Source organism: Nymphalis io, chromosome 28 (genome assembly GCF_905147045.1).
Source record: "Nymphalis io chromosome 28, ilAglIoxx1.1, whole genome shotgun sequence".
NCBI lineage: Eukaryota > Metazoa > Arthropoda > Insecta > Lepidoptera > Nymphalidae > Nymphalis > Nymphalis io.
The window spans coordinates 4777469-4789623 of record NC_065915.1 but is presented as its reverse complement, the minus strand read 5'-3'; the positions used below and the strand labels follow the sequence as shown (position 1 = coordinate 4789623).

The window sequence follows — 12155 nt, the reverse complement described above, 5'->3', positions numbered from 1 at the left end:
ATAGATACATACAATTGATCATTATTTATCAATGGAAATCAACGAAATCTTACTATTAACATATCGTCTATTTGTTTTATCGCACATGATTTTAAATCAACGAATTCAACGCAATGAATCGCGTTATTTATTTAGTAGAACATCATGACATGTGGAATCATTTGAGAGTAGGTTTTTTTTCTTATATGGAATGCGAATATTATAATTTTTATTCAGTAACATTGAGTAGACGTGTTTGAACCATTGTGTATTTCAATTTAAATAATATTTTTGTTAAATGTAAGTACATTTTACTTTTTTACTGTGGATTGTTTTCTATTTATAATGTATATCGGAAAGTCATCAAGTCGATAACCGGTTTTACAATTAATAACTAAATATGATCGAGTTTTAAAAATATTTAAAAAGAGATAGTTATAATATACTATATACTCATTGTGTTGTAGGATATTAGGTCCTTACATATGAAATTAACGTTTTCTCGTACTGACCTCTTTGATATCTCCTCTTTGGTTAAGAATTCCAAATTCAAATTTATAAATTCACTTAGCTGGTACATTTGAGTTTTGAACAGTCATTCATTTGTTTATTCCTCATAATTTTTTTCTTTGGCGTCACTTATTACCGCACAATGGAAAACATGAAATATCGGTATATTTACCCCATGGTTTTTTTAGTAAAGGGATCAATGAACTACCTTTAAGATGGCAAAAGTGCATGGCAACATCGGTGCATAATAATAAGGATATAATAGCATAGGTATGGTTTTTTGTGACAGAACCGCATTTATATATTTTTAATAAAACAATGCAATGTGATTATTGTTTTTATTGCATTTAATTATTTATAATCTGTATTTAAATAAGACTATAAATATTTCTTTCGTATAAAAAAATACCTTGAATTATAAGTGATTAGGTGTTAACGGAAATATACCTCCATCTTCAATCTATAAAAGATTTTATTGAACAGACAAGAAACACACACATATACATATTTTACGACTATGATAATATATCAATTAAAAAAAAATGAATTACAAAGTTTTATCAAGATACGAAAGGAACATATCAAATTAGCTAATTAATAGATTAAAATCATTTATATGTAAAATTTATATCTTACGCTGACAGATAACAAATACCATGGTAAGCATGAGTAAAATAAAAAAAAAAGTCCTTGACAGTTACGACGTCTATGCTGCCGGAGTTATCTTTGTATAAAAAAAGACCTTTTTTTCCTTTCCGTCATAACAATAAGCGCCACGGGATCGCTTGCGCATGCTACCACGACGCTCTGACGGGCGGCCTGCCTATGCAGGCCTAGAGAATTCTCTAGGGGGATTACCAGGGTGCTGAGAACCCCCCTAGTCCCGGCGACGCCTATTGTGGCGGAGGGAGAAGGTAGGAAGGTAGGAAAATAGCGCCTCATTCTTCTCCCCGGTCTTCTTCGGCGGAGCAGGTATAAAAGAATGCCTTGCCATAAAAGGAAAAAAAAAGAATAACTGACTGACCGATTGACATACTAAAACAAAACCCAAAATACCGGCACTAGCCTTATAAATATATAACATTGAAAATTTGCATACGGGTTCCTTTTACACATGAGGTTAGCACTAAGGAAAGATTTTTAAAAATCTAGCTCCTTAGGTATTAAAAGTAAGGAGATAAAAATATATATTTAGTAATTCTGAATTTATTTCAGTTTCTTATATACAGTAAAACGGGAGATCGGTAAATCTGATAATAAATTTTACCGTTTTTATTTTTATTTTGTCATTTTTTTTAATTCTGCTTAAGTAATTGATAAGGATTATATGCATTAAAGAATAGCCAACTAATTGGGGTGATAATGCCACTGGCTCACTCACCCTTTAACCCAGAACAACTATACTGAGCATACTATTAGATATATTCGACTGCCTCGTTGGTCTAGTGGCTTGATGTAAGGCCATAGACCCGGACGACCTGGGTTCAATTCCCAGCAACCAAGAAAAAGTTATTGGGATTTTCTGTCAGAAAATTCTCGGTAGCAGCCCGGAGTCTGGAAGTTGATATTACAGCGCACACACTTGTGCACTATAATATCTCCTGCGTAGTTGGCTAATCTCTCTTGAGATTGGCCGCCGTAGCCGAAATCGGTCTGGACATAATAATGTCTATTATTTTTCGATATATTTAAGTAACAAAATAACACTTGAGGAAATAAAAAATTGACGCAGAATATTCCATCACAAATAAAAAAAACACATAGTTCATATAAAATACAAATGACTGTACGTCGTAAGTAATTATTATTCATATTTATGACGTGTTTTCATTGGAATCCTTAAAACTTTGTACAGTTTTAGTAAAATTCTTGATTATTATTTATTAATATTGTAACACGATTTTAATTTAGTTACTTATTATTTTTTTATTATAACATGTAAAGCAACTGACTGTATTAATATTATTTTAATTAGCAAGCCGTGTACACATGTTAAAAAAGGTATGTAACCTTGCTTAAAATTTTGTAAATTCTTAATTTTAATGTATGTTATGATTGTATTCTGTTTAAATAAATAAATAAATATTAAAAATTACAACTGGTTAATTCATGATTGTTCAAATCCTGAAACACAACGCAGTTGAAACCTTCGTCCGAGCTTATTGCTTAAATTTCATCTACTTGACCGATACTTAAATATAATTGGTTATTTACCTAATTTTTCATACCTAATATATACAAATAAATAAAATTTAAATGTCTGTTTGTGACATTTTAAAAATAATTTGGCTCTGTGAGAGATCTAAAACAATAATTTATTGTCTTCGTCTAAACAGTTTAAAAATAATAATGTAAATAAATTAAATTATTATAAGGAGTATACCAAGGTAGTGTTTAGTTTTTATTTCATCAGAATCGATTAAGTTTTTCAAAAGTTATAACAATTTGAAGTTCACGTACGTTTCTTTGTTTTCCACTATTTTAGGCTTTTCGATACAAATAAAATAATTTAAGTATATGTATATAATTTCAAAATAACTATTTTTCAAGGTAATAGAGCTATTTGCGAGTTACCAGCCATTTTAATAATTGATATATTATATGTGTATAATTTAAATAAGCGCTGTGTACGTTATACTGGTGGTAGGGCTTTGTGCAAGCTCGTCTGGGTAGGTACCACCCACTCATCAGATATTCTACCGCAAAACAGCAATACTTGATATTGTTGTGTTCTGGTTTGAAGGGTGAGTGAGCCAGTGTAATTACAGGCACAAGGGACATAAAATCTTAGTTCCCAAGGTTGGTGGCGCATTGCCTATAAGCGATGGTTGACATTTCTTACAATGCCAATGTCTAAGGGTGTTTGGTGACCACTTACCATCAGGTGGCCCATATGCTCGTCCACCTATTCCTATTCTAAAAAAAAAAATACTGGTAGATTTTGAAGGATTTTTGTCACAAGCTGAATTCAACATTGGCGAAGCTGAGTGCTAGTTATTTTATATGATCACAAGAGATCCTCTCCTCTTGAAGAGATGGCTTAGAGCTCATGCACATACTGGTTGATACATATGTTGCAGAACTTCATCTGACAAGTGCAAGTGTCCCCGTGATGTATTCCTTAGCAGCTGAGCACGAAATAAAAACACCAACAGCAATTAAAAACTATAACAATTCTTACTCCAGTTTAAACCCGTAATCAACAAAGATTGTTCCAACCACTGAGCCATCTCGACTCTTAATTATGGATAATTATTATTGTTTTTTTTTTTACAGGTATTCATAAGACGTGAAAAGACAATACACAGTCATATTTAAAATGACGTAAGTTGAAATATTTACCAATTTATATTACTGTTTGCTTAATTGGCTTGTATGTTAAACCATTGTTTAATATGTAATTTACATAGCATGCAACAAATATGTAATTTACATTACATACATGTACAATTGTACATGATACATACATGTACAATTTTACATATTATTTCTTCGCTGCAAAGATGAATTCTTCCTCGCTTCCCTCACATGATGTTGGGGGATATGTGGAAGTGGACAGCGCTGAGTGCGCCAGAATACCCACTAAAAAACCAGTGGTAGCCACTCCGTCTCTTTTGGGAGTGCGACGGGTTGACTTACGCACCGTGATGCCCCGACGATTGGCTGGTCTATCCGCTCCTAAAAACCTTACGGGGTTCCCGGAGTACAGACAGCCCCCCTAGACGATGTCGCAAATATCACTTTCTAATATTTCACGATGGTATTTACAGCTCTACGGGCCTTAGATATTTATTCTTCTTATAATACATAGATACAGACTTGTCAAGTGCGCTGTAAGATTTTTTTGTTTTTTATAGAATAACATTGGCATCGTAAGAAATATTAGCCATCGCTTACAATGCCAATGCGCCACCAACCTTAGGAACTAAGATGTTATGTCCCTTGTGCCTGTAATTACACTGGCTCACTCACCCTTAAAACCAGAACAAAATAATACGAAGTACTGCTGTTTGGCGATAGAATATAGAATAAGTGAGTGGTACTTACCCAGACGAGCTTACACAAAGATCTACGACACATGGATCATGCAGACAAATGGCATCCGAAGCTTTCCTAAGCACGGGAGAGTATCACTGCCGAGTAATGACCCTCTTTACTGAGAATTTCATAATAAACCCCAAGAACCTTGGACCTTATATCACTTTTATAATCTAGCAACAAGAGACCTCCTCATAAATTATTTAAACTTAATCAACTTTTCTTCCAGTACCAAAACATACCACGTCTACTGGCGGTTGATTGGCCATACAATTGGCTTGGCACTGCACTCTGGCAACAATATTGCAATGTATTTCGCGATGCAGGGCGAAGTATTAAAAGATCCAGAGATTAGAACACTCAAAGCGACACAATTTAAATATATCACAATTTGGAATGTAGTAAGTTATTATGTCATTTTTATGTATTGAATATTATACTAGAAATTTTTGTCGGGGAAGGAGTAACTGTGACAAATTTTAGGTCAATCGAACGGATATCTCATGAGGAGTGGTATTTCGCGTATATACATATATATCAGGAGAAAGGTAGAAACATTAGATACATATGTGACATCACGATGTTTCCCTCACAATGGGCACGCGATGAATTATAAGCACAAATTAAGCACATGAAAAGACAGTCGTGCGGGCGAAGGTTTGAACTAACAAACCACGATTACGATTAACATATACTAATCACAATACCATATCGACTTTTTACTAGTGGTAGGGCTTTGTGCAAGCTCTTCCGGGTAGGTACCACTCACTCATCAGATATTCTACCGCAAAACAGCAATACTTGGTATTGGTGTGTTCCGGTTTAATGGTGAGTGAGCTAGTGTAATTACAGGCACAAGGCACATAACATCTTGGTTTACACGGTTGGTGGCGCATTGGCTATGTAAGCGATGGTTAACATTTCTTACAATACCGATGTCTATGGGCGTTGGTGACCACTTACCATCAAGTGGTCCATAAGCTCGTTCGCCAATTTTATAAAAAAAAAAGACTCTCATGTTGTTTTATCTTATTTAAAATTCATTTAAGCAACTCAATATGGCATCAAATATTTAAAAAGAAAAACTGAATGTTAAAAACTTTATCCTTTATTATTTTGTAAATGACCTGAATGACCCAGTGTCTATCACGTGGATCTCAGCCTAAGGTTAATTGCGCGAGTAACTCTACTTGTTTTTACGTAGTTAATTTGTATATAAACGAGCCGGTTGGCGTGTTTGATAAATACTTGCCTTACGCGCCGCAGGTCGAGGGTTCGATTCCCACCCGAGACAGACATTTGTGTGTATAAACATGTCTGTCTATCAATATATCAGTTGTCTGGTTTCCATAGTACAAGCTCTGCTTAGCTTGGGATCTTGGGATCAGAAGACCGTCTGCCCTGTGTGAATACTGTCTATTATTATTATTATTCTTATATCTATTTTTTATATCTCCCTTTTTACAGGGGTAACTTAACTATCACGCGGGCCATGACCAAGCGTGATAGGTTTCTAAAATATTAAATTGACAATAGTGATGTGAAGAACTTTCGAGTAAGACGTGTGGTGTTCAGAATGACTGCTTTTTGTAAAAGTGCGAACATGGTCTTGGACATTTTCAAAATATTGAGATTTTTTTTTATTGTTGTTATTATTATTTTACGATCAAAATAATTATGAAAGGCAATAAATTATTGAATTAAATCTTCTATCCCTTTTCATCTCTGTAATTTATATCCAGCTAAAATAATATTAAGAATCTTGTTATTTGCATGTCAATGACGGTAGATTGAATGGTACCACTAATATGATATGTTATATTTATTAATACAATCGATGCAAACAATTGAATTTGTTTTCTAAGCCACTGATTTCTCATTTGTTTAATTTTTGTGTACAATTCATCTCGTGAAACTAAAAGATCGCGAGGAAATCTGCGTGTGAGGAATAAAGTTCAGTGTATACACCAGCCTGCACTGAAGTAGAATAGTGGAATGTCCACAGTACAGTAACAGCCTGTGAACGTCCTACTTTTGAGCTAGGCCTCCTCTCCCTTTTTTAGGAGATTGGAGCTTATTCCACCACGCTGCTCCAATGCGGGTTGGTGGAATACACGTGGCAGAATTTCAGTGAAATTAGACGCATGCAGGATTCCTCACGATGTTTTCCTTCACCGACAAGCACGAGATGAGTTATAATTAAAAATTAAGCACATGCAATTACGGTGTTTGCCCGAGTTTGAACCCACGATCATCGGTTAAGATTCACATGTTCTTACCACTGGGTCATCTCGGCTTCTTGCCATCAAGTGGCTTTTATTTTATATGCAACGTATATAACGTTTATAATATGCACATGCTTTAATATACCTTTATTTCTAGGCCTTTCAAATGCTCTTCCTTTTTATGAGCTTAGCGTGCGACATATCGTTACTACATAAAGTAAAGAAGGAACCCAAATATATAGCATACGTAAGAAGCTATAAGGATATATTTTTCGCGAGTGTGGTCTGGCCTTTGAGTTTGGTAAGTAAATTTTAATACATATTGATACTTAATAAATCACTGGTAAGCTGTTATCCTGTGTTATGTAAGTATCTATGTTAACTTGGTGGTAGGGTCTGGATAAGTACCACCCATGCATCATGCTATACTAAATACTACAACACTTGTTTGAATTTTATAAAATACTAGTTTTTGCTCGAGGCTCCACCCGCGTTTGGGAGCAGATGAATCAAAACAGTAACCTATGTCCTTCAGTTCAGTGGTAGACGAGAAAACGTAACAGACAGTTTCTTTCGCATTTATAATATTACTATTAATTAAATTATAAAATTTGATAGTAAATTAATTAATACAACTATGGATTTAAATTATATGATTGCATTTATTAAATTATTCCATTCTAATATAATATTTCGAATAATCAACATAGTTACGTTATATTAAAAACAATTATTTACATTGAAGGCTTAAACAATTATACATAAATCAATTTTAATAATAGCAGTACACATCACGACCGCAAAGAATGCTTGCAGCATTTCCTTGACAATCCGATCCTTTGGGTGATAAACTATAATACGCTTATAAATTTAGTCCTGGGTTCAAATCCCAAGTCAAGCCAATAAAATAAAATAGCAGTAGTAATAAAATAAATAAATAAAAAGTCAATAAAATGTTATTGAGTTTATCTGTCGAAGATTCTCAGTACCGGAGTCTGGAAGTTGTAAATGTGTACAAAGCACGTAAAGCCGTTGGTTCTGTGCCTGTACTCTTTCCGGTCGTGTCGGATTGCCGTCCCATTGAATTATGAGAGTTAGGGCATAGGGTGCACTTGTGTTTGCACACACACATATGCGCTATAATATGTCCTGCGCAGTTGACAAATCTCTCTTGCGATTGGCCGCCCTAGCCGAAATCGATCTGAAGGACATTATTATTAATATTATTATGACTAGATCGTCTGAAAAAATAGGCTTTGATGCTGGAAGCAAATGACAACACAGATACACAATGGATTCACGTCATCTGCCCTAAAAACTAAGTACATATAATTAGTCAATTATCTAAAATTTGTCCTAAACATGATGATGATGAATGATATAATTATATATATTTATAAAAAAAAACATTGTCCTCCTATTCTAAGCTATGTATGAACTGAAAATATCATTATATTCCTATGTAAATTTTTTTCAGACGATTTCTGCTGTATTCTGGCCTGTATTTATCATAGACAGGGAATTAATATTCCCAGTGTATATAGACAAAGCTTTAAGCTTGCTATCCAATCACATTATGCACTCATCTATAGTGCCTATAGTGCTTTGGGAATTATTATTCCAACCTAGAAGTAGGCCGAGCTCTCACAAGTGGTTCATAGCTCATACAATCATTATAGCTTCAACGTATATGTATGTGTAAGTATGTTTTTAAAACCTAAAATAATAATCATTTAAGCGATAATTAGATTTGCAACGTGTGAATTAAAGCAGACACAGACAGGACTTTGTGCAAGCTCGTCTTGGTTGGTACAACCCACTCATGAGATATTCTACCGCAATACGGCAGTACTTAGTATTGTTGCGTTCCGGTTTGAGGGAGTGAGCCAATGTAATTACAGACACAAGGGACATAACATCTTAGTTCCCAAGGTCGGTGGCGTAATGGTGATATAAGCGATGCCTAACGTCTCTTACAATGCCAATGTCATATGCTCGTCCATCTCCCTATACTATAAAAAATGCAATAATGGTTATGTCATTGATATCTAGGTAGCGCTTTTTGCAAGCTCATCTGGGTAGGTACCACCCACTTATCAGATATTCTAAACTAAACAGCAATAATAATAATATAATAATATAATATCACATTTTTCACACACGGCCATCTGATCCCAAATTAAGCTTGTACAAAGCTTGTGCTATGGAAACCAGACAACTGATATACTACATATACTACTTTTCTTTTTGTAAATACATACTTATATAGATAATTACACCCAGACTCAGGACAAACAGACATGTTCATGCACACAATTGTCTGTCCTGGGTGGGAATCGAACCCACGACCTTCGGCGTGAAAGGCAAGTGTTCTACCAACCACGCCAACCGGCTCGTCAAATAAGCAATACTAGTATTATTGCGTTCCCGTTTGAAGGATAAGAATGTCAGTGTAACTACGGATACAACGGCGGAGATTTGTCGACGTAAGGAATTGTTAATATTTCTTACTTGGTCAATGTCAATTGGCGAAGGTGATCACATACCATCATGTCTAGCCGTCCACTTATGTTTAAAAAAAATGCTTTGCTTAGTCTATAGTTGAACACTGATTTCTCTCTTTCTGTCATTATTGAAAAGAAAGAATAAGACACAGCATCATTTAATTTATCACCCGCTAAATAACTCTTATAAATAAGACTGTTGTCTTTATTGCACTCAATTTACAAAAAATATTATTGATGAACAGACAAATTATAAGGCTTGCAAAGGTTATTACTTACAGTGATCTCCTCCATGTTACAATTAAGGCAGGACTGGCTCGTTGGTCTAGTGGCTTGATGTAAGGTCGCAGACCCGGAGGTTCTGGGTTCAATTCCCAGGTCGGGCCAATAGTTTTCTCAGTAGCAGCTCGGAGTCTGGAATCTGAAAGTATGTTCACTCCCGTTCCTCGGAAATCACGTAAAGCCGTTGGTCCTGCGCCTGAACTCTTTCCAGTCGTATCGGATTGCCGTCCCATTGGATTATGAGAGTTAGGCAATAGAGTGCACCTGTGTTTGCGCACACACTTGTATACTATAATATCTCCTGCGTAGTTGGCTAATCTCTCTTGAGATTGGCCGCCGTGACCGAAATCGGTCTGTAGGACATTATTATTATTATTAAGGCAGGACAAAAAATCGGACTTACAATTAACTTAAATAGGAAAAGAACTTAATAATAAGATTTAACATATAGCAATATCTATATAGACCAACATACATTCAAATATACAAAAATATACATATACTTCTAATCTTCAACTGTTTCTTTTCAGGCTATTGGCTAATTACGCCGAACACGGTAGATGGCCATATCCAGTACTTAATAAGCTGTACGGAACCCCATATTTTGCCCTATTATATATCATCCTCATTACCATCTATGTGTTGGTGTACTCCATTCAATGGACCTTAACTGAATATTTACATAAGAAACCTATTAAATTAAATAAAAAATAATTACGTCACAGCGTTTTATTCCAATTTCGTTATATATTGTTCGGTGTATAGAACTTTTATTCTCATTACGACAACGTCATTTACATGAGAACTTATATCTAATCTTATAAATATAACAATTCGTTCGGATCAGCAAAACAGATGAGATAACAGTTTCAATTAATTATTTTAACAGAGAATCGTTACACAGTATATGGTTATAAAGTCGAGATTTAAACATAGAAAAATTTGTTAGTTTTTACTTGTTTAGGTAAATTGTTATAAAGTTTTGCTCCCTCAAAAATAATCATCTTTTTTCCATTCTTAGTTCTAGTTTTAGGCAGTATTAGATGGCCAGCACGTCTAGTTGCATATTTGTGTAATTGACCTTTGCTTTCGAAAGATATTTCTGTATGTATTTTTTTGTCTAAGATTTTACGTATAAGAATACAAGTAGTGTAGTTGTATAATTGCTTAATATTCATTAATTTTTTTCTTTATAGACTTTATCTGAAGGTGTTAAATAAGGGTAATGAAAAAGTAATTTAATTATTTTATTTTGAGCAATTTGAACTTGGGCTATATTGCTTTTTGATGCCACACCCCATATTTCGATGAGATACAAAAGATGTGGTTTCTATATATATGTTGTTTGAATAATCATTAGAAAGAACCTTCTTAGTTTTTTTATATAAGGGTTATTTGCTATGTTACTGAAGAGCTATTTATTAATACATATATAAATTTAAATACCGCGTGGAATGGTACCGAGAATGCTAGCAGCATTTACCCTTTGAATCGCAAATCACAATCACTGATTCTGATCTCCCGGTACACGAGACACTTGCTCCATAACCAAGATAGGTGTGACCAACGCCTTTACGTGCTTTCTGAGGCACGGGAGTGCACACACTTCCAAGACTCGGGGCTGTTACTTAGAATTTTCTGACAGAAAAACCCAAAAACTTTTTACTGGCCCGAAGTGGGAATTGAACCCAGGACCTCCGGGTCCGCGGCCTGTCATCTAGCCACTAGACCAACGAGGCAGGCTTTTTTTTCTGTTACATATTAATGACCTAAAGGTATTTGTGATACAGTATTATTTGCTAATAATGCATAATTTTTTTATAGCTGAGATGGCCCAGTGGTAAGAACGCGTGAATTTTAACCGATGATCGTGGGTTTAAACCCGGGCAAGCACTACTGAATTTTCATGTGCTTAATTTGTGATTATAATTAATCTCGTGCTATACGGTGAAGGAAAATATCGTGAGGAAACCTGCATGTGTCTAATTTCACCACACCACCGAAATTCTACCACATGTGTATTCCACCAACCCGCATTAGAGCAGCGTGGTGGAATAAGCTCCAAACCTTCTCCTCAAAAAGAAGAAAGAAGAAAAAAAAGAAAGAAGGTTTGGAGCTAGTCAAGCTTATTTATTTTAACTCTAGTCTCTTTTTAAAATGGCCGCCATGAGCGAAGTCACCAACCAAATCCCTCACGTCCTTTCTGTGACCTGTGAATGCGATGAGGAATTTATTGACACTCAATCTTGAATCACAGCTTACTCGTCTGATCCTAATATTATAAAAAAGTACGAAACCAATTTAGTACTGAGCGGTAGCATATATATGGGGTAAGTTGATAAAAATAATAGTGGGGTTTATAAATGAAACAAGATCCCTTGCAAGTGATTCGAGGGTAATAATAAAAAACAATTTTTATTCCTATTGGTTCTCGTCTCCCAGCTCCATCTACTAAGGTACAATGTCTGTTTGTTCATAAATCAACAAAGCTAAAGTAAGCACACGTTGACCGATAAACAGCTTTTATTATTATAAATATTATTTTTTATAACAAAACTTTTTATGAAAAAACTTTTTTTTCACAACATAATAAAATTCAGGGCGAGCGAAACATACT

General features: G+C 34.7%; 1 protein-coding gene across 2 annotated transcripts; it reads left to right on the top strand.

The window, feature by feature from the left end:
- Positions 1–228: 228 nt before the first annotated feature.
- Positions 229–10258, top strand: LOC126779132 (androgen-dependent TFPI-regulating protein-like). Of its 2 annotated transcripts, XM_050502983.1 has the most exons (6): positions 229–279; positions 3766–3813; positions 4757–4928; positions 6910–7053; positions 8230–8450; positions 10069–10258. In XM_050502983.1, exons 2-6 carry the CDS (start codon positions 3809–3811, stop codon positions 10250–10252), a joined length of 726 nt encoding a protein of 241 aa, XP_050358940.1. In that variant the 5' UTR covers positions 229–279; positions 3766–3808; the 3' UTR covers positions 10253–10258. The 2 variants fall into 2 exon arrangements, with proteins under 2 accessions (XP_050358940.1, XP_050358941.1); XM_050502984.1 differs by lacking the exon at positions 229–279 and having other exon boundaries at positions 3750–3813.
- The last annotated feature ends 1897 nt before the right edge of the window (positions 10259–12155 follow it).

Coding starts and splice junctions, on each gene's coding strand:
- LOC126779132 (XM_050502983.1), top strand. Junction 4,929..6,909: donor ATATCACAATTTGGAATGTA/GTAAGTTATTAT, acceptor CTTTATTTCTAG/GCCTTTCAAATGCTCTTCCT. Junction 7,054..8,229: donor TGGTCTGGCCTTTGAGTTTG/GTAAGTAAATTT, acceptor AATTTTTTTCAG/ACGATTTCTGCTGTATTCTG.